The sequence below is a fragment of the Cynocephalus volans genome, chromosome 9 (genome assembly GCF_027409185.1).
Source record: "Cynocephalus volans isolate mCynVol1 chromosome 9, mCynVol1.pri, whole genome shotgun sequence".
In the NCBI taxonomy this organism is placed as follows: Eukaryota; Metazoa; Chordata; class Mammalia; order Dermoptera; family Cynocephalidae; genus Cynocephalus; species Cynocephalus volans.
The window spans coordinates 125,777,494-125,799,907 of record NC_084468.1 but is presented as its reverse complement, the minus strand read 5'-3'; the positions used below and the strand labels follow the sequence as shown (position 1 = coordinate 125,799,907).

The 22,414-nt window shown below is 35.6% G+C and overlaps 1 protein-coding gene and 1 pseudogene across 3 annotated transcripts in view; both read left to right on the top strand.

Moving 5' to 3' along the window:
* INPP4B (inositol polyphosphate-4-phosphatase type II B) overlaps positions 1-22,414 on the top strand; it is a 349,938-nt gene that overhangs the window by 74,519 nt on the left and 253,005 nt on the right. For 2 of the 3 annotated variants that reach the window (XM_063108552.1, XM_063108553.1), the window contains one exon: positions 6,141-6,220. Coding sequence is in view for 1 of the 3 variants with exons in the window: in XM_063108553.1 (XP_062964623.1) it covers positions 6,141-6,220 (80 nt within the window). In the remaining 2 variants the exon portion in view is untranslated. Of the gene's footprint in view, positions 1-1,102; positions 1,184-6,140; positions 6,221-22,414 lie in introns of those variants that run through there. The other variant, XM_063108554.1, reaches the window with a different exon arrangement.
* LOC134386337 (large ribosomal subunit protein uL18-like) lies at positions 12,167-21,806 on the top strand (annotated as a pseudogene).

Genomic DNA, 22,414 nt, shown 5'->3' with positions numbered 1-22,414 from the left:
AAGCAATAACTTTCTGGGAAATCTCAGTTGGTATATTGCCACTTGCATATCTCTAGGAAAAGCTGAGTCCCTAGCTAGAGGAGAATCTGGGTAAAATTCCCATTTAAATAAAGGTGCTAATAGTAATGAAAAATGGGCAGAATAGGTATTAGGTAGGCAATTAGTAGTGTCTCCACACTCCTGCTAGATGTTACACTGCATGATAGCAAAGTCCCTGATTATTTTGTTCACTCTAGTATTTCTGGCTTTTCGCCTGGAAGTTAGCAAATGTGTGATGTATGTATTGAATGAATAGGGAAGCATACTGTGATTTTGTGTCACCAGCCATTTTATATCTTTTAGAACCAGCAGGAAAAAAGCAGGTGGAGCAGGGGAGGGAGTCTAGAAATGATTGCAATAACATGGTAAAAATCTAGCACATATTATGACCCATCAGAACTCATTAAAAAGGCAAGTATGATTACATACCTAAACGTCAACCATGGTAAGAATGAGCCTGAATGAGACCAGTTCAACATGCCTTGGCTTTCTAAAACCCCGGAGGATATATAGGTTACTATTATATTAATAGTTATACTAGGATAGAGAAGAGTTCACACATCCTGAACACTTTTTAAGTACCACTGGTTAATATACATCCTTTCAACAAATCCTCAAAATATTTCTGTGAACACTGCAAAAGGGATCTGGGAGTTTAAGCTTTTGGGCAAGGACATAGAGCTAGTAATGGCTGTGTACAACATGCTAAGGACTCTAGTCTTTAAGTACTCTAATTTTTTAAAAAAGGAGCTGAAATATTTTTTTCCTGAATCTTTCAAATATGTTTCATATATTTTTTTGGATTCTTAAATAGCATTTACTGGATGCACCCAAACATTTTCTTGATGACTTAGCCAAGCAAATACTAATGTCTGCTCTTAGACCTTTTGAGGTATAGTCATAGTAAAGATGTAATTTTATAACGAATGACTTTACCTTGAAATGATTTTTAATGTTTTCTTTGGGCTATTAATCAATTTTTACTAGATTTCCTCCCAATTGTTTTTCTTGCTGCTTTCTTTTTTCAATGTTAATAGTTCATGTATTCTCTTTCTTTTCTTACGGGGTGAGAAACGATGCAACCATATCCCTTATGGCTGACAATGAAGAAAAAGTACCTGGGCTATGAAAAAGGGCCTGGCCTGTAAGTTATGTGTGGGATATGTTGTATACCAGCCTTATGATGTCAACTTAAGCTCGTCGAAAACCTTTTAAAACTTACACCACAATTCTGTATATGGTTTAATGAGAATAGGTCAAAGCATTATTGACATATTCATTTAATCTCTAAATAAGCAGTGTTCAATAGAAATATAATGTGTGCCACAAAATGCATGCCACAAAAGTAATTAAAAATTTACAAGTATCCATGTTTTTTAAAAAGTAAAAAGAAACAAGTTAAACTAATTCTACTATATTTTATTTAACTCAAGATATGCAAAATACTATCATTTCAGAAAGTAATCAATGCAAGAAGTTAATGATATATTTCACATTTCTTTCCTGCTAAGTCTTCTAAATCCAGTGTGTATTTAACACATAGTACATCTCAATTTGGAATAGCCACATTTTACATACTCAAGCTAGTGGCTACCCACTAGATAGCACAGCTTTGGACAGTAGTTGGAAAATTTTGAGGAGGTTCATGCAAATCATAGTATAAAGGAAATCTATATTTTGAATACAGGCTTTGTGAGATGAATGTGGGTGATAGAGGTCTGGCCAGCTTGTGGTAACATGCATGGGGTTGACCTCCTCTGACTTTCTTAATGTTGACCAGGGAGCCATTGAGGACCTGCTGCATGGAGGGGTCAAACCCTGGTGAGCACTCTGGATATCTATGACTTGTTCAGAGTCCCTGCAGGGGTTGGCAAGATAAATTTATTTGTACATTCCCTATAGAGAGAGGCAGGGATTGTGACAGATGCCTCACTTTTCCCACCCTGTTTGATATTACTCTCCAGCCAGGTGAGTGATGGAAATCGTGCATCAAGCAATTTAATGACGGTCTGCTTTGGGGTCTGTGCACCAGAATGATAACTGTGAGTGTTGCATTGTCATGAGCAGGCCAGACAGGTCAGAGCCACATGTTGGACAGGCTGAAAGCCTGTCAGAAGGAAAGGGAATCACCACGTGTCCTGCAAATGAGGCCCAGCATGGTAGGGATGGTCGAACACTGGACAGCAAAGCAAGAAACCTGGGTTCTAACTTGGCCTCTGCATATTAACTAGTTCTGTGACATGTGTACATCAGTTAACTCTTACAGTCCCCCATTCCTTCACCTACAGACTGGCAATGCTTTAACAAGTGTTAATGTCCTTTAAACATTCCACATAATCTAATTCAAATATGAACTATAAGGAATCACAAGTAACGTTTTCTCAAGAATTATAATTATTTAGGACCTTATAGCCTTCATATATTTTTTCATCTTTTATCTAAATTTTTTTCTAATTTAATTTCCCTTGAATCTAATTTTTTTTATCTTTAAACATATATTTTTATTTTTGTATTGCAAGCATTTGTCATAGAATTTTTAAAAAATATTTTGCCTTTTTAAAAAGAGTATGTAAGGTGGATATAAGTTACTTTTAAGCTGACTTCCTGGTGTGTTATCTTAATCACTATGCAAGCTAATATTTGTGGTATATTTCTGATTTTCCTGGCAGTGTACTAGGGGCTTTGCTGGATTACTTTAATTCTCATAACAATAACCCCTAGAAAGGTACAGTTATCATATGCAGGGGGTTTTTTTGTTTGTTTTTTTTGTTTGTTTTTTGTTTTTTCATGCAGAAACTAAGGCATAGAGTAGTGGAGTCACTTGTCAGAGACCACACAGACTTGTTAAGAGAGAAGACAGGGAAGTTTGACAATGCCTGTCAGTGGATAGTAAGCATGGGAACCAGGAGAAGTAGTTCAATTGCCCTGATTTCCACTTTTGGACAGAATAACTAATTTAGGACCATACTTTAGAGCTCTCAGCTCCAACTCTAGTGGGGCTTTACCTTTTCTGTTTGTCTTTATTTTTCCCCTGATAGGAACAGCACCAAAGGAGATATGGAAAACATTGTTCCTTGAATTATATTTGAAATATAAAAGGCTTTTTGGAAAAAGTTCTCTTAAATCCTATGATTATGATTACAGTGACAGAAAAGATAAAAAAGCTTTATATTATGTTATTATTTTACATTAGTGTTGTGTGCTGTTTTTCCCTCCATGAGATTGCAGGTTTCAGAAATAAGGAAGACTTTTATCTTTAATTTATTCTCTTACAAAGTATGCAGTGAATATTCACATAGATGGAAGATTTGTTCTCTATTTTGGGGGATAGGGAGGGTTCTAGTTTTATTTACATTTAGGTGAAGCAAAAGAAAACCTGCTACAAATAGACATATAGGCAATTACATTGTTTTGTGTTGTAGTGTGAAACAATTATAGATGGTCTTTAAATTTTTTTGATTTTATTGATGCATTTTATGCAACAAATAGTTCCAATGAACAATTATTTTTAGAATAAATAAGATAATATTTATATCAAAATAACTTCTCCTTGGGTTTAACAAGTTTTCACAATGTAATGCTATGATGCCATTGCCAAAATTGATTCTTAACAGATTATATTACTTTTGTAAGCTCTCTTATTATCTGTTGAGATCAAACATGTAGCTGACAGTTGTGATAGAAAAGTTTGCCTCATGGGCATTGTTCTTGGCACATAGAATGCATTCACTTGCAGCAGTAGATATGTCACAGAGCCTCTCTGTTCCAGAACTGTGCTTGGCTAGGACATGGAAAAGCCAATGTCCTGCTTTCATAGGAACTCCTGGTCTGGTGGACAGGAGAAACATTCAATGGCTTGTGGTAATAAATTTTACTTGCAGCTGTGCCTTATGGTGTTTCCGTAGCTTATGTCTGAAAATAGCCATTCCACCTGTCTCTAGTTGCTACATTCCAGTCTATGCTGCTTTTATTGGCTGAAAAGACTGCAATAATATCACATCTGTAGTTTGTTTTATTAATTCTAAAATCATCCATACCTACAAAATCTCAAAAGGCAAATAGAAACTAATTTGAAATTTTGGGGTTTTGTGAAATTTATGTTCAGTTAAGAGTTTTGAGTGGGAATAATGAGTAAGGGGTAGGAATTTAAATTAAAAACCCTGATTATCAGTGAAAGAGGAAGGTGTAAACATCTCTTTAAAAGACAAAATGCTAAAATAAAATTTGCTACAACAGTATACAGCCTGCACACTATAAAATTGTTTTGATTTTTCACATTTCACTGAATTACAGTTAATTTATAAACAACTGCAGATAAAACAGTTTTCCTCTCTCTGATAGTATAACTTACTTGTCATTGTCAGTAAACATTTATCACATGCCTGCTGTGTGCTAGACAGTGGGTTTATATCAGCAAGCAAAATAAAGCTCTTGTGAAGCTTCAATTTGCAATTATTTTTTTGGAGGGGGGACAAAATAAACGGTTAAATATTTACAATGTCAGGTGTTGATAAGTGCCAATGGAGAAAATTAAAACAGGGTAAAGAATAGAGAATAACAGAGAATGTACGTGGAAGAGAGATGCTCCCTTATATAGGGATGTTCAAGAAGGCATCTCTGATGAGGTGACATAAATGCTTTTGTTCAGCTGGATCTCTCCTAGGCTCTCTCTGCCCCTTGCCAAAGTCAACTTACTTCTGCATGCTTTGTTGATATAGCTCCTGAACTTCCTTCTCTGCCTGGATTCCCTGTCATGTTATTACTCATGGACCTATCATTCGAGCTTGTTTCCACAAATCCTCTATTGTTGCCTAATATTTTTCACCTAATAACTTAATCTCAGGTATTTCAGGCTTTGGTGACTTGGTGTCTAAACTAGCTCTTTGAGTTTCAAGTTAATTAATTGGGTTTATCATTAATAACATACTGGCATCTCTAACTTTAGAACTGAGTTGTATTTCCAAATACTTGCCTTTCAGTCTTTTAGAACCAGCTCTTCAAAGTTAGAGTTTTGAAAAGAGGAAGACAAATTCTGATCTGAAATTTTTCTTTCCTATACTCAACAATCACTCAGTGTAGACATAGCCTTTTATGTATGGAATAATTTCCTGTTTTCCTTTAACAAGATCTAAATGGCCTCAGACTCCTTAAGTCTCAGTCTAATGCAGCCCAGCAGCAACCTCATGATGAGAGAATGTTCCAGAAGAAATAGCATCAACTTCTTGTAGAGTATTACATTATGTTGGCAGCAATGGCTTAAGTTTGATATTCTCATGTTTGCTCCTTGACTTTGAGGCAAGAATGAGAAATACTACTTATGTTATTTATACTGTAATATTGTGACTTTTAAGTCAGAAGTAGCCAGGGATATGAAGAAGTGATAAAATATTTTTATCCTGAACAAAAGAAGCAATCTGGGGTTTTATTCTCTAATTGATTCAAAAGAGTAGAAAGCAGATATTCATAGATAGTCAACATGCAGTATGATAGGTTAAAAAAGCAATTTTAGAAAATTTAACCGAATGAGTACCATTCTTTTTGTGTTTGGAATGAAATTGTCCCATGCTAGTAAAGAAATAACAAAGGAAACAAAAGCTTTTAAACATTGCTGTGATGGGGGAGAAATTCTATTTCTATTTATAACTTGTACAGAGTCCCACATAAAAATAGCTCCAACTAACAGATTTGCTCATATCTGGAGTACAAAGTTGTTGCTGCCAGTGATTTGAGGAATTCTAATAAGAGGAACGACAGCATTGGTAAATATTGAAAGTTTATCATCTTTTCTTCTACCCCAGTTTTCATATGTGGAGAAAATTATGGTTTGTAGAAAGTTCTAGATGCTGTATTTTATAGCTTGTTATTTTCTAGGCTCTTGTCTCTTTGGTTTTAATGAAAATAAAGCATTTTCACCCTTCAATTCCATGCCATGAGGTGGATGTATTATCGATAATTGTATCTCTCTCTGTGAAAATATTTGTCAGGCTAAAAGATTTAATATTTCCTTCTTATGAAGACTAATTTTGTGTGATTGGTGTGACAACAAAAATATAAAGAACCACAGAAGTTAATGAAAAGCATTCTTTTTGTCTCATTTTCAGCGGAGCTTCTTGGGCCATGCCAGTTTTAAGGTGGGGGAACTACTGAAGTCAAAGGAGCAACTGCTGGCCCTGAGCCTGAGGTGGGTCTCTGTTTGCAGAAATACTGTTAAAGTTAATTACCCATGATACTTATTGATGGCCAGTTGTGCTTGAAAGTCACAATTCTTGCAGATGTTAGATGTCAACTCTCAAATGTCTCATGTTCTCCACTGCAAGGAGTTATAGAGAAATAGCATATATTCAAGTTCACATTCAAGTTCATGTTTCATGTTGTGAAAGGTTATTAGTCCTGGTAGGAAAAACAATATTACATTATTATTAAAGTGATGAAATTCTTTGAAAGTAAGAAAGTAAACATAAACTATGATCATGTTATTAAATATTTTTTGTTATTTATCAATATGTTACTTTTTAAATCAAGTAAATTTCTAGATTTGAAATACATTAGAGACAACGTTGCAGCTTTCTGATAATAGAAAGCTGCATGATAAAATTTTCTGATAATAGTAAGCTGATCTTTTTTAGCTTATTTTGTTACTGCTATTAAACATAAAACAAGTTAAAACAGACTCATTGAAACAGACAATAGATCATAGCTAATTCTGAATATGAGTAGTGCAATTTGTTTTGATATAGAAGATGAGACAACAGTCTTTTGAAAGTTGCAGAGTATTTTAATACTAAGAAGAATATTAAATAAGATAAACATTTTTTTAATTCATAATAAATCTGAAAACAATAGTCTGTTGTTTTCTAAGTATAGAGTAACTTTGATAATTGGGTGTACGTGGAGCATCCTGCCTTGCAGTATTTGTATAATGTTGATTGAATATGAAGATATACATAGGACAGCGTTTGTCGATCTTCAGAAGCTCTTATTTTGGTGAAATGTAGAGACCACTTTCACGGAACCTGACAGTGTCTCAAGTTTGTTTGTCCCTTTTCCCCTCAAGGACCCACTTGTAGCCAACAATTTATTTTAGTAAAGATGCTATGGTTTATGCTGAAATCTGTACTCCTGGCTTTCTCTTTTTCTCATTTTTCCTGATCCTTACAGATCTGCTTTTTCATTTGGTAGTATAATATAATTTAAAATAAGTAATACTTCAAGTAGAAAAATAAGTGCTGGTGTGTTCTGGTGAGGCTGCCATCTTCTCTTTAGTTCCTTTAGGTTGTGTCTCTCGAACATCTGGTGGTAGTGGCATCTTTTGTTTGGGATAACATATAAAAATCATTACAGTTTTGTGGTGTTATTTTCAACAAAATTGTGTTGTTGTTACTGTTTTCCGTTTGAAGTGTGAAAGGGCCAACTCAAAAGGCTAGCTGTTAATGTCATTGATACCCTTGAAAATATTATCTTCCTAGCATGGCCTTTGGATTCCTGCTAGGAGAACTAACTTAGGACGACTAGCCATTCACATGTTTTCTAGATCAGATGCACAGCACTTTCTTTCTCATCCTGCTGACTCACAAGCCACAGTACTGATTATACTATAACCATCACTAGCGTCAGCAGCATTACTACCCAACAGCATAGCATTTAGACACCAATTTGAAACAGAAATGGGGGAAACAGAAATTCTTAGTGAAATGAAAATTAGTGAACGCATAGAATACTGAGAGAGAGGTGAAGGACAAAAGGGTCAACTTTAGAGTACTACCCTTAGAAGAAAAAAGAAATATTTGACATAAATTCCAGATGTAGTTGAAAGCAAGACAAATTTTCACTTTTGATTTTTAATACCCCTGACTCCTAGTCAATCGATTTTGATAGTATAAAAGGAAAACAGATTTAATAACAAAGAATTGGGTTTTCTAGGAAACAATTTAAGAAAATCAATTTTGAAATGGCTAGGTTATTATTTTTCCCCTTTTTTGTGCTTTGCAAAATTTGCTGTCTATTCTCCCCAAGAACCAGACAGATTATATATTTATCATAGCCCTCTGATTTCTGGTACATGATGTTTTCTATTTCTGATGTAATTTATCTTCTTTCCACTGACTCTGTCTCTGAGGTACTGAGTTGGAAGAACATTAGGTCAAGGGTAAGAAACATTTTTATGTTTGTTTTGTTTTTTAAATATTCCTTTGCACTGATTATTTCTGACTTAACTTCTTTTTATATTCCAGTCACGATTTTTAAAATGATAGAATTCTCAGATTATTTAAAAAAAAAAAATTCACAGAAATAGAGCATTTTTGCAGGCACCGTTCTTTAATGGTAAAGTTCCTTTTCTTTATGGTGTGTTTCAGCTTCTCGAAATCGTAACAGTTCTGCTTGTGTTCACAGTCCCTTTGGGGGCTTCTATCAGATAATTCAGACTATAAAACTAATGTGGCAATGTGTCACATGTGCTTTGAACTGGAGATAAAGTGTATGGGAATTTTTTTTTTCCTACAGAACACTTAAAGGGGCAAGAAGTGTGTATTTGATTTGTAGGTTTAGACTCAAATTTCATGAAATATGATATTGTATACTTTTGAAATTGTACAGTTATATTTTGTTTGCATATATTAGGAAAATGCCTCCAATATATAAAGTGGTTTCAACTCATATGAATCACCTTCATTCCAATGCATGGTTTACTGTGTTTCTGAGTGATCTAGCATCCCAAACGGACTTGATATCTTTGTTTAGTATTAACCTCTTTGCCTTTATATTATATTTACTTTGTTCTGCTCCTTTACCTTTGTTGGTTCTCTTTTGACTTCTTTTATGTCTCAATTATATTTTCTGTTTGTTCTCTAGTTCATTGCTTGTAGTCCTGACTTCTATACTATACACAGACAAGGTAGAGTTCTTGTATAGAGGATTATAATTTTAGGCATGAAAGACACTGGATAAGCTTACAATAGTGATAATAATGACAATGAGAAGGAGGAAGAGGAAGAGGAGAAAACAACTTACTATGTGCTTGGCGCTCTGATGAGTATGTTAGAGATGTTTCTTTGACCTTTACCACACTAGCCTATGATGTTGTTGTAATTTTCTCCATTTCATAAATCAAGAAACTGAGGTATAGAAAGCAGTTAAGTAAATTATGCAAAGATATAATGGGAAAAGAAAGGTATAAAGCCTCACATTTTCTGACTATAAAGCCCATGATTTTAATGACCTACTTCATGTCTCCTTCAACAAAGGAGAAAATTGAGAAGCATTTGAAATGTATGTCCCATGTCACATGACTTACTAATGGCAGAGCAAAGCCAGGACTCGGGTCCAGTACTGCTTGTTCATGATTTCTTCCATGTTTGATTTCACCTGGTCTTATAGTAGGTGATGAGTAAATCTGGAGTAATCTGGAATGCCAAAAAAGAAAGAAGAAAAAAAAAAAAAAAGGCAGAAAGCAGAAACAACCCTGATAGTTCAAGGGGGATTAGAGACTGAAGGAAACCTGTGGAATCTCCTCTCACCCTAGAACCATGATATTCTCAAGACCTGGACCTGGTTTGCTGCCCAAGCACCTGACAATCATTTGCTCTACCAACTTGACCTGAATCTCTTGGAAGTGTACAAGCAGAATGTTAGAACACCATATTACTGCTTTATGATTTAATAATAGAATGAAAAAGTTAGATCTGCCTTTGGGAATGGTGCTAGCAGTCAGGGGAAAAATTATATCGCTCTTAAAGTATTCAGACCACCACAGAGGAAAAACAACAGCAACGAAAAGCAAGGAAATCCTTCTCAGAGGGAGGGAGACAGATGGAAGTGTTTAAACCTTATGGGGCTTTGTTGTGTGCCTCTTCACAGTTTGGATTTCGTTCAGTGCTCATTTGTTATACAATTTTTGAGAATTTTTCATATGCTAAGTACAGGGGTGTGTTCTTCAGAAAATTTAAAAAATGGCAGCAAAGGTAATATTTTGCAGTCGATGTTACTTATGACATCCATTATTTATTGAGCATCTGCTAGTACGCAAGGAATATGTTAGGTGCTTTTCATGCATTATTTTCCTTAATCCTTGTGGTAATATCATCTCTGTTTTATAGTAACTTGTCTAAGATCCTACAGCTGGTGATTGTAGGATTAGAACTCAGTTTGGTCCGATTCCAGAGTCTGTTCGTTTTTATTTTTCTACCTTGTAGGAAGCTCAAGATCTAATAAAATCTTTATGTCCTTCTCTATTTTATATTGTATCCTTTGGAGAGTTTTAGGGGCCTCAATTATTTTTCTTAATGTTTTATCTTAAAATTTAATTTTATGTGCCTGCAACATATAGAGATTCAATAATTAGTTTGTTGGGATTTTGATTCACTATTATGACTTCTTTATATTTTTAATGGATGCTAAATGTAAACCTAGTACCACGAATTTATTTCTGGGTGGAATCCATCTAAATTAGTGAGTATAATGCAATCTAAGCTTCAGAGTGTATATGAAACAAGTAACTTTCAGAGAAATTGTTAGTAATAGGTTGCAATCTTCTTGAAAAGCTGAAAATCTTACTTAGAATTCACACTTTCTAAGTATTTAAGTATAGGCCACTTTACCTAGAGTCTTTATCTTGTCACGGAAACTTTCAACTCATCTTAAAAAGTGTTTTATTATTTCTTTTGTAACCTTTCCACATGTAACCTCCAAAGGTAAGCAAACATTTATATAATTTTATCAGGACGGATGTGATAAAAAGTTTTATTGAATACAGATATGTAAGAATTTATTCATGCAAAGAGAATTTGTTTTCATTTATTACTTCTGCCACATTTACAGTAATGCTTTCATGGAACATAAGAATATAAGACTGTGATGATCCTAAATGGACATATGGTATTATTTTTAGTAATATACACATGTATGGGAGAGGATATGAAAGAAAAAGCATTCAACTTCTGTTTGTTTTAAATTTTTTCCTATTTTATGTAGCATTTATATGGGCACATATGTATACATCCATATTATATATCATCAATTGTGTGGATGGATATGTTTGTGTATCTAAATTATTTTATGACTATTTTGCTTTCTCATAGATCACAAATACTTATTTTTGATATTTGTCAAATATTTATGCTCAGAGAAGGTAAGATCAAAATTGTGAGGTTTTTAAGTTTTATTTTTTTGATGTTTGCTTAATTTAACCTCCTTAAACACACAGAGTTCAATTTCATTGTTTCTAAAAATAAAAGAACAACAAAAATTCCTACATGTTTTTAACTTAATCTCCAAAAGTCATGCTGTTAACTTGAGAGTTGGAAGTAATGATAAGAGGCTCTGTAGGCTATGCTCTACAGTCCTCTGTACAAGCATTCTCAGGGTGGCAAAAAGATGAAATTGCCAGTAGTATCTCACGGGTTGGGAGTCCAGGCATGTTTTATAGGCTACAGGACAGTGGATCAGAATAAGTTTGTTTCTGGGATCCTGTAAGTGGGTCTGAATACCCACAGTGACTAGAAACCAACCCTGCCCATAGATTGACAGTACAGTTTAAAGTGATAAATTTCTTTTTTTTTTCAAATAAAAATTAAACATTCTTAGACCTTTAATTTCCTGCTGCTACTCCTTTCTTGGACAGAAATAAAGGTTATGTAGACTTCTTAATATAGGCACCAGATCTATTCTTTAAGTTGTGTATTTGTGAATACTTCTCTAATGACAACTTTTCTTGTTAATATCTACTTGAACTTCAGAGATTATTTAAAAGACCACTCCCAAGCATCTTAAAAGCCATGTATATTTTGCATACTTTTCATTCTCCTTAAGTAGTCTCCCAGTCAGCTTTTCTTAGGTACCAGCAACTGGGTTTACAGCAGAAAATTCTGATGGTCTCCACAGCACTAAGTGTTAGGTATGTCTTAAATATTTTTTATATTAAATAAGGTCAGTAGACTGGCAGCCAACAGCGTCTCTTTGGGAGAGAGTAGCATATTTGTGATTAATTATTGAAGAGAATAGACTATACTTGATTGAATGCATCAATGAAAATGTTAGAAGAGGAGGTTGGCATGTAAATAGCTAACTTAATTGATGCATTTGAACAGAAAAAAAAAAAAATGAAAAATTCACATCATAAGTCCTGAAAGCAATGCATCAGAACCCTGCATGTATCTCCATGGGAGGGAACAAGCAGGAACACGTGCAAGTGAATAGCAGTTGCACACTCGTGGGGCACAAGCACATGCGAGAGAGCCGCACATCCCTAGCGTGCTGCCCTCACAGTGCTTGCGGCGTGATTCGCATGAAGGTGACAGTAAGCTCCTCCACAACAGTTCTGACATTGACTCAGGCTCTACCACATGTAGGGAGAGGTGACTCACACTATTTGAGGTTTATGAAGTGTCAAGCATTCCTTGTGTTTTATCCTACTAGTCTTCTAATCACCTTCATCTTCTAGTGGCCTGGAAGATGATATTAGTCCTGTTTGAATGATAAGCAAACTGAGGAACAGGAGTTTGACTTCCTGCTGTCGTGGGATAGAGAGTGGAGATTGCTAGAGAACAAGACTCTTGATATCAAGAACTTCTCAGACAATGTGTATTTTGTTTAGAAACTTGGAATTTAATAATTTGAGAGACCAGAACATACCTTGAAACTGGCATTTTAACTTCTTGTTGGACCCCTTTAGTGACAGGGAACTCAAACTTAGGGTTTTTCCTCCCCATTTTCAGAGAGGTCTAGTGTTAGAAAAGCATTTCTATTTTATCTCCTTGCCAGAGTCCTATCCCTTCTTCATGGAGTTAAATAAAATAAGACTCATGCCTGTTCTCTATGACCACATTTCAAAGCAGTGTTTTTGTCCAACTTTCAGTCTTCCCTCCTTTTTTCTCAGGAAAATATGTGAGGTGTAGTAGAAAGAGGAACTTTGTACCAGACTTAGGTTCAAGTCCCAGCTGTGTCACCACCTGTGTCACCCCAGGCATATTGTCTATTCTCTTTAACATCTGCTAATGGAAGTAGTAATGAGTGTCCTTCCAGGGTGGTTCTGGACAATTAAAAGCAGTGAAGTTCCAAGCACTGCCTTGCATTAGAGAGAAAATGCTCTATAGATATTGTTTCCCTTCTTGCATTAAACTTACTAATTCTCTCAACCATTCCTTGATCTCTTGCTTAGTTTGTTGGAATTCTTTCTTATAATGTGACAGCCACATAAACTTGGTCAGTGGCGGAGAAGATGATTTAACCCTTCATCTAGACATACATTTCTATTATCCAAGAAATGGATGCTTACCTGAAACCTATATTCTGGTTTTAATCACTCTAACATCATCTTTGGCTTATTATTAGGTGGCAGATACCGGCAAGAAGCATATGGAGAGCAGTTTATTTGGTCGAAGCAGGCAGTGTACCAACAGAGTTGAGAAAAATATAAAATATTTTATAGTATAAATATTTATAAAATATTGTTTTACTAATACCTTTAGCAACATAGCATTGAAACCAGGACAGACATTCATAAATGTATCAAAGGGTGTCAAATTGCTTTTAGAATTTACTGATGCATATTATTGCTGAATATATCAAAAACTCTTCACAGAAGTAAATTCAAGTGACATTTCACTGGTCTGTGAGAATGAAGGGAGACATCAGACACAGAAGTAAGGGCATTTGCTTATGAATCAAATTATGTTCCTTTATGTAACTGTGTTAAAGGCCCTTAGGGACACAGTTGCCTAATTATCAAAAGGCTATAAAACAAGGCATTTTGTAATAATGGTTAAAATCCTTCAATTAATTATAAAATTGGAGGAAAATGCAAAGCATGAAAATATGGGATCAGTGCAGTAAAAAAGCAGGAAGAGCATGTGATTTAGAAACATATCTATGCCCAATGCCTGGATCTTCTATTGCTTAGCAGGCTGGCTGATTGCTCTGAGACTCAGTTTAACTATCTGTGAAATGCGGTTGAAAGTGGCGTTTGTTGTTAGGATTACATGAGTTACTACCATGAAATGTTTACAACAGAGTCTGACACATAGTAAGTGCCCAATAAATGCTAACTATTATTTTTATTAATTTTTATTTATTGATTAGCTTCTCTAGTCTGTTTTTTTTTTTTTTCCCCCCCAGGAGAGGATTAGACATAGTACATACAAACTATCTGAAATGATATGTGATGCCATCTGATGGTATCTGGTACTTATCATACTACTTATTTAAATTATTATCATCATCATATTATTTTCCATTTCATTCAACTAGACTACCTTTCATTTATAATTTAAATGGCTCTGCAGTTATATATTCTGCATTTTTCTTTATGTTCCTAACCTATTTTAATGAAGCTGTAAGTATGACCATGGAAACCAATTAGCACTTACTCAGTTTTCATTATTCAAGAGATGGATTTGTCAAATTGCAAATTGATTTAGACTTCTCAGTCACTGAAGGGACAACATATACTTAGAGTACACTTTAATAGCTCCTCGGTTTGTATAGAAAAGCCTAAAATCTTTCTTCTCTTAAAATGCACATCATATACAATTAATATCTGTATACAAAGACCTACCTGCCTAAGAAATTTGAGAGCTAATTTAGCTTTGAGGGCAATTTACAGGAATGATTAGACCTGAAAAAAAAAAATATGTTTGACCTGAAGATTTTGTACTGGGTTTGTCCGTATTTACCAAACTCACTTTCATCATTACCGTTGTGTTTCTGCTGCTCAGGACGTATCAGCTTTTTCCAGTGTTTTTTGTAGTGTTAGTATTCCCTGAGTTATTAGCATATATTCTTTGAGTAAAATAATTCTATGGTCAAATAAGTTTGAAAATCCTTTATTAAAAAAAAAAAAAGAAGTGAAGTGGGTGTCCTCACCGTGAAGCTTCTCAGTGCCTTCATTAACCCTTCAAGGCCTTTTAGGACACATGTCATCAGAAACTTTTCTAAAGCTAATTTGAACACAAGAAATTTTCTTCATGGAACACCTGTTAACAGTTCACTAGACATAGCGTTCCAAGAAATAAAGCCACCTAATTTAGAAAATGCTGATTTAGAACAAAAACAGTGTATTTTCCAGAGAAATATATGTGTGTCTGAATGTATTTATCTTCTTTTTTCCTACAATATGCATTTCTCTAACACACACACATCTGCAGGCAAGCGTGCGGTTCTCTCCCAAATGAACACCCCCCCATACACACTGTGCCCCTATCTACATGCAGGTGCCTACGCCTGTGTCTCCCCCACTGTCACAATCATGCCCATGGCCTATATAGACACCAATTTAATATTTGTACAAAAGGTATGCAAAAAGATTGGCAATATATGTGATGTTTATGTTCACTAACAGATTTTTTTCTTAAAGCTGGTGTAAGTGAATGCATACTTATTTTCACAGTCACCTAATATTTTAGCTACCCTAAACTGAACTTAGCTCTTCCCCTGAAAGCTCTTCCTTTTGGTACGTTTCCTTTCTTGGTTAAACTAAGAACCATCAGGGACCGTAAATGTATCACAAGCTAGAAATCTCAGCTTGTCCTTTCTAAAATTCTTATCTGGCTGTGTTCTTTTCCTGCTTGAAATTTTATATCCTCTTCCCCTTCCCTGAAATGCCTTTCCTCCTCTCCAGTGAGCATGAGTCTGAACACACATGTGCAAACACCCCAGCCAAGGTATCCAGGGTTCTCCATCCACAGCCTGGTTTAAGTCTGCTTTTTCAGTCTCTTCTGTAGTGACACACATATTCTTAACACTGACCACCACTTCCTCAATCATTAATTGTGGTTTATGGGTTCTTAACACTTTCTAATAGTGCAGTCAGAGTTCCTATGTTTCTCTAGAAACCTTTCTTCGTGTGTTCTTTGAGCTCAGTTTCAACGTCAGCCAGCAAGAGAGCACATTTGTATGTGCAGGTGATGCCCCTTAGATTCTTCCCCACTGTGATGTCCTTTTTTTCCCCTCTCCATTTTATGATATCCTTTGCCCAAGGAATATGTCTTCTTCATCTAGAAGATGCTGGTATTCTCCAAATTTACTCTTATTAGGAAATGAGAGTTAATATTAGTGAAAGGTCTGGTCACCATCCCCTACCACAGCTTACCATTGGTTCCTCAATCTCCTGTGACATAATGACTGTCTTCCTATCATTAGGCTCTTTTGTTTTGTTTTTTTGTTTGTTTGGGTAATTCAGTAACTTTATTTTTTATTTTATTTTTATTTTAACATCTACATATTTGTGGTGTACAGTGTGTTGTTTCCATACATGCATGTACTGAGTAATGAATCACTTAGGGTAGACAGTATAATCTTGTACCCATCAGTCTACCACTTCTCCTCCCCCCAGCCTCCTCCCCTCCCAGCTTCTAGTAACCATTGTTCTGCTCTCTTCTTCTATGAGAACCATTTTTTTAAAAATATATTTCACATATAAGTGAGATCATGCAGTGTTTGTCTGACTTACTTCATGTATAGTGCTGCACATGATAGGATATCATTTCTTTCTTTTTTTTTTTTTAAAAAAAAAGAAGATGACCTGTAAGGGGATCTCAACCCTTGGCTTGGTGTTGTCAGCACCACGCTCAGCCAGTGAGCCAACCGGCCATCCCTATATAAGATCGGAACCCGTGGCCTTGGTGTTATCAGCACCACGCTCAGCCAGTGAGCCAACCAGCCATCCCTATATAGGATTGGAACCCGTGGCCTTGGTGTTGTCAGCACCACGCTCAGCCAGTGAGCCAACTGGCCATCCCTATACAGGATCGGAACCCGTGGCCTTGGTGTTATCAGCACCGCACTCTCCTGAGTGAGCCATGGGCTGGCCCAGGATATCATTTCTTTTTATAGGCTTTTCAGTAGGTGCTGCAAGAAGCAGGTCAGAGCTCATCGTTCCTGCTCCAGCTAACAGAGGCTTAAGGATCATTAAAAGGTCACTTTTTTCAAGAAAAACTGTGTTTTCAACAAGGTTGTCCTTTGCTTTCCCTTTTGTATATTGTTGTCAGTTCTACTTAGTACGTATATATGGGTGAGCTGTACTAGAGGTACCATCCCTTAGGGGATATAGGCAGTCACCTGCCCCATAACAGTGGATTCTCCATAATAGCATGCTCTAGCCCAGAAATCCATTCAGTGAAATTCACTGATGTCTGTTCTTTTTTGTAGGATTCTTTTTTACAACATTGTGTTGTGCTGATGAGTTTGTTACACTGTGGGACAGTTTTACCATATTGCTTAGAAAGTAAGGTTTTGAAATGAACCAAAATCATTGAATGCAGGTTGGACTGGACCTGACGTAGGTGTTACTGGGCATATACTTTACACGAGAAAATCAAATGACCAAATTCACTTGCAAATACATGCCAAATGTTACCTTTTACCATATGTAAAGAAATATATTCTGGAAAATACACAAACACATTCATTTAGAACTTAATATAAAAACTGATTTATGAAAACAATTTTAAGGTGGCATAATAAACATGGTCTAATTCTCATCTATATATCAAAGACCAGAGCAGATAACTTAACTTTATTTTATTTTTATCTTCCCTAATGTTTCTCTGATTCAGTCTCCCTCATTGAAAGCAGGTTTAAAAGTTTCAATTCTAAAATTAGAAATGATGTGTGGTGGGAATTATTTTTCTCTTATCTAGAAACAAACTGAAGATTTGCCAGGGTCTCACGCAGTAAATAGGAGAGAGAGTGTCTAAGTGTTCTTGTTTGTTGGGCAAACTGCCAACTAACACTAAATTTTTTGGCTTTTGAGATGTGCCTCTAGTACTGGTAAAAATGAATTGCTTCTATGACCAAATGATATAGCCTGTAAGGCACTTTAAGAATAGTCCTGAGATAGTAACATTGAAGGAAGTTAGAGTTCCATTACTGTCACCAGGAGTTAATTATTTGCTTAAATTTCTCAGTCTGTCTAGTAATGATAATAACACCACCGAGATGAGCTTAAATTATAGGTTCATAAACCAGATTTAGATAAAAGTATCCCCTTATACTTTAATAAAAAAAAGAAATTATTTTCTACCTACTCTTTCTTATATACCATCTTTCTTTTCCCTGATTCCCTACTAGTCCTTATAACAGGTACTATTCCAGTGATGTTATGTTTCCTGCCAAATTCATTAGAAAAACATATAGCTATAATAAAAGGGATATGAATATTCCAGGGAGGGGAAATGGTAAAAACACATATAAATGGTTTTATAATATTTGTTATAAAATTATATTATTTTTTCAGAGATTGTCTTTGTAATGTCTATAAGTTCTTTGATTCCAAAAATGCTAGTCATTCATATGAAATGATGCCTTAAAATTTTCGTTGAGCTTCAGGGCTAAGGCAAATAAAAAATGGGAATACATATCTTTTCTACAAAGTGGGGTTTTTTTGTTTGTTTTTTGGGTTTTGTTTGTTTCAATTCTACATCAGTTTTTAACATCTTACAGGTCCATTTCTCAACAAGAGCCTTACAGACTTTCCACCTAATGTTTTCCCTACAGGGAAACGTGGAATTAGAAAGGAAGGCTATTGATTTTCCAAGTGATAAAGAGGGTTTTCTTCTAGAACTAGTTTTAAGAATAGGATCCTGGGCAACTATGAAGGTAGAAGAGAGGCTGAGCATAGAGAACAAGCAACATTTTATAACAGCATATAAATACTCATCCTGGGAAGAGTTTTCCCTTTTGCTCTTGAGTCATACATGTTAATAATCAGCATGTAAAGCTGACTCATGAGCTTCTAATGCAGACTGCAGAATCACCACATAGATTACCTATTATGTCAGTTGGGACTGGAAACTAAGTCACATCTCTCTTAAGAATTGTAGTCTAAGTTCTGGCATTAACTCAACACATGACTTCAGGAATTAGATTTTTTTGTGTTTCAATTTTTATCATCTCTAAAACAGAGAATTTCAATTAGATGATCTCTAAATCCCTAGTGTTAGTTGCCTGACAGTTGTTACCATCTATGACTTGCTTTTAAGGGATGGGGCGAGGGAAGTAATTTTTGCATTACTTAGAGGACCTGATTAGCAATTACACAAGGAAAGGTTTTGGTCTTTATTAGATAACCTCTATGTTCCTGGAAGATAGCCCTTCTAGTATCAGATTTAAAGAAATCTTTACAAACAGAGGCATTGACTGGAGTTCTGAGGGCATCTCACAACCCTCAAGTATAATTGGGAATAAGAGTAGTATGTTTCTCATAAGGCTGCTTTGAGACTTTTTAAAAAAGTAATACATGCAGTGTAATTGAAATAGTGCCTCGTACAGAGCTCCTAATAAGTATTGGTCATCATGATCATCATTAGCCTGATTATTTCATAACATTGAGCTCTGAATAGCTTTTTCTTTCTTCAAAAATGAGTATCCAATATCTCCAGGATTTTGGATGCCTACCTGTCTTTGATTATACCTTCCCCCTACCTATGGCCAGCCTGGGCCAGTGGGTAAATCAGTGCTAGGCTCACTGGGAAGGTGACATTTGTGCAATAACTTGAAGGAGAAAATAATCTTGTGATATTAGTTGGAGGGTGGTGATAGTGTGGCTGTGGTGTTTCAAGCAAAAAGAACAGCTAATGCAAAGGCCCTGAAGAAGGAATTTTCCTGGTGTGTTCAAAAAACAGTAAAAGTCCCATGAAGCAAGAGTTGAATCAAAGAAGTGAGGCCAAGGAGGTGACAAGGTCCAGGTGTTACAGGGATAAAAGCCGTGCCTGCTTTATCCTTTACTGAGTAACGCTGGGAGGATTCTGAGCCCAGGAGGATTTTGAGCAGAGGAGTGACATGATCTGACTTAAGATCTGACTTATGCTGTGTTGGAAATAGACACTGCAGGAGGGCAAGAGTGGAAGCAGGGGGACCGGGAAGGAGTCCTCTGCCTTAATCCAGGTGAGGAGTGATGGTGGCTTGCAGCGGGGAAGTAGTTTGGAGGTGGCGAGACATGGTCTCATTCTAGGTACATTTTGAAGAAAGAACAGGTAGGACTTGGGGACAGCAAGGATGTGAGATTTGAGAGAGAGAAAACAAAAATGAATGCAAAGATTTTAGTCTAGACTTTGGGAACAGTGAAGTCCCCAGTGCGTACGGGGGAGTCTGCAGTAAAACAGGTTTTAAGACAACGACTGGGAGTTCAGTTATTAGTTAAAATTATTAGTTTAGATGAGTTAAATTTGTAAAAATGAATTAACAAACTAATGAAGAAAATGATAAAGCAACCCGTGAAGCCTAGAAAACTATTTAAAATTATATCCAAGAGAAGCAAATGTCTGAATAAATAAATAGAGAACATCATCACTAAAATTTTAATGCTCATTGATAAAAGGGTGTTTTAGAAAGTATTTGTTTAGTGCTCTCAGTAAAGTCCTGTAACACATCAATTTATTAAAGAATAACAGAATGGAGAGGAGAGAGTATAATAAAGATAAAAACATAATGGCTTAAATAAAAACTAGAGTGAAAATAAGAAATAGTAATTTGATACTGCTGAAAACTTAGAGAGGCTGAAGATAAACCCAAGCAATAATGCAGAATTCAAAATACTACGATCACTTGTATCTACTCACTGCTTCCACCACTTCCACCACCAGTACTGCCAAGAAAACAATATTATTATTCCTTTTATAGATGATAAAATTAAGCTTAGAGGTCTTAAGTAAATTACATTAGAGATATATTCCAGAGAAAATGAAGAAAAAAAAAAATAGAAAGGATGAAAAAGATGATTTATAAGCAGGGCAATTTATAGAACTGCAATAAAAGACTTATTTTAAGGATGATGGGCTAGATTCAGTAATCAAAGTCATATTAAGATAAAACTTTCCAGACATCTACAAATGTAATTTAAGTGGATTCTCTATGTTTGAAGCAAAAATAATGAATAATGGCCAGTATCAAGTTATAGTCTGGTAAGTTTTAAAGTTTGAGGTTTGAAGAGTGTTATAGACTGAATGTCCCCCCTCCCCCATTAGTATATTGAAGCCCTAATCCCCAATACAGTTGTATTTGGAGATGGGGCCTCTAGTCGGTAATTAGTTTTAGATGAGTTGGGGGGGGCTATGATGGGATTGTTAACGTTGTCAAGAATAAGATATACTCTACTTCAAGAGATACCAAGTGAAATTTCGAAGAAGGTAGGAGGGTAAAACTGATTACTATGCTCGGAAATGCTCAGTAATTCAAGATATAAATAAACACAACACACCCATAAGGTGACAGTTAATGTGACCCACAGAGAAATCATTTGCCGTATTGCTTATGCCTGCAGAGAAGGGGATGTGGTAGTCGGTGCAGCTTATGCTCATGTACTCCGAAGCATGATGTGAAGGTATTTTGTATTTGGATGTAGTCCTTGCCAGAACTACTACTGCAAACAAAGTTTCGGGGGCTCTGAAGGGAGCTATGGACGGAGCATGTCTATCTCTCACAGTACCAAGTGATTTTCTGGCTGTGGTTGAGAAAGCAAGGAATTCAAGGCAGAAGCACTTTGGAAGCACATCACAGATCAGAACAGATCCCATGCAGATTATCTGTGTAATCTAATAAAAGGTGAAGATGCTTATAAGAAACCATCCTCTCAATGCATAAAGAACAATGTAACTTCTCCAACATGGAGAAGATGTATAAGAAAGCTCATGCTGTTATGCTAGAGGATCTGGTCTGTGAAAAGCCCAAGAAAACAGTTAAAAAGAAGAGGTGGGACATCCAAAAATGTCTCTTGCGCAGGTGGGAGGGATCATGTTGCTGAGAAGAAAGCAAGTTTTCTCAGATCTCAGATCTCTTGAGAGCTAAACCGAACCACCGTGATGCTCTATGAAAAATTTTCAGATAAAGACAATAAGCATATTGACCAAGCAGGTAAAAAAGAAAAATTTAAAAAATTATCACCACTTTATGTTTTGGTTTTCAGAAATAAAATTTTAAAAATCAGATGTAGCCTTCTCACTTCTTCTCATTTTTGATAAATCCCAGCCCTGCTGATGATTGGTGAGGTGGCCTTAAGGTTTTCAATTAACCAGGGCCTCAGTTTCTACAAAATAGATTGAATGGTACTGAAGATTTCTCACTGTTCTAAGCATTTTCTGATTTTATTCGGTCCTAAATACTAAGAGTTCTGAGGAGTTTATATCAGAATAATAGAGAAAGAGAGCTACAACCAGACTTATTTAAAACTAGTGAAACTTTTATCTGGAACATAAATTTCATTTCAAATCTTAAAGATTTATTAAAGGTATATAGCAGTTCCTCTTAATTGAAAATTTTACTCACAACTTTTAATTTTTACACCTTTCTACTTCCCATTAGGACCTCAGGTTGCCAAATATCAAACCCATTATTTTTCTTGTATAAATTCTTTTTAGTGATGCAGTAAAGACCTTTAATTACTAATAGA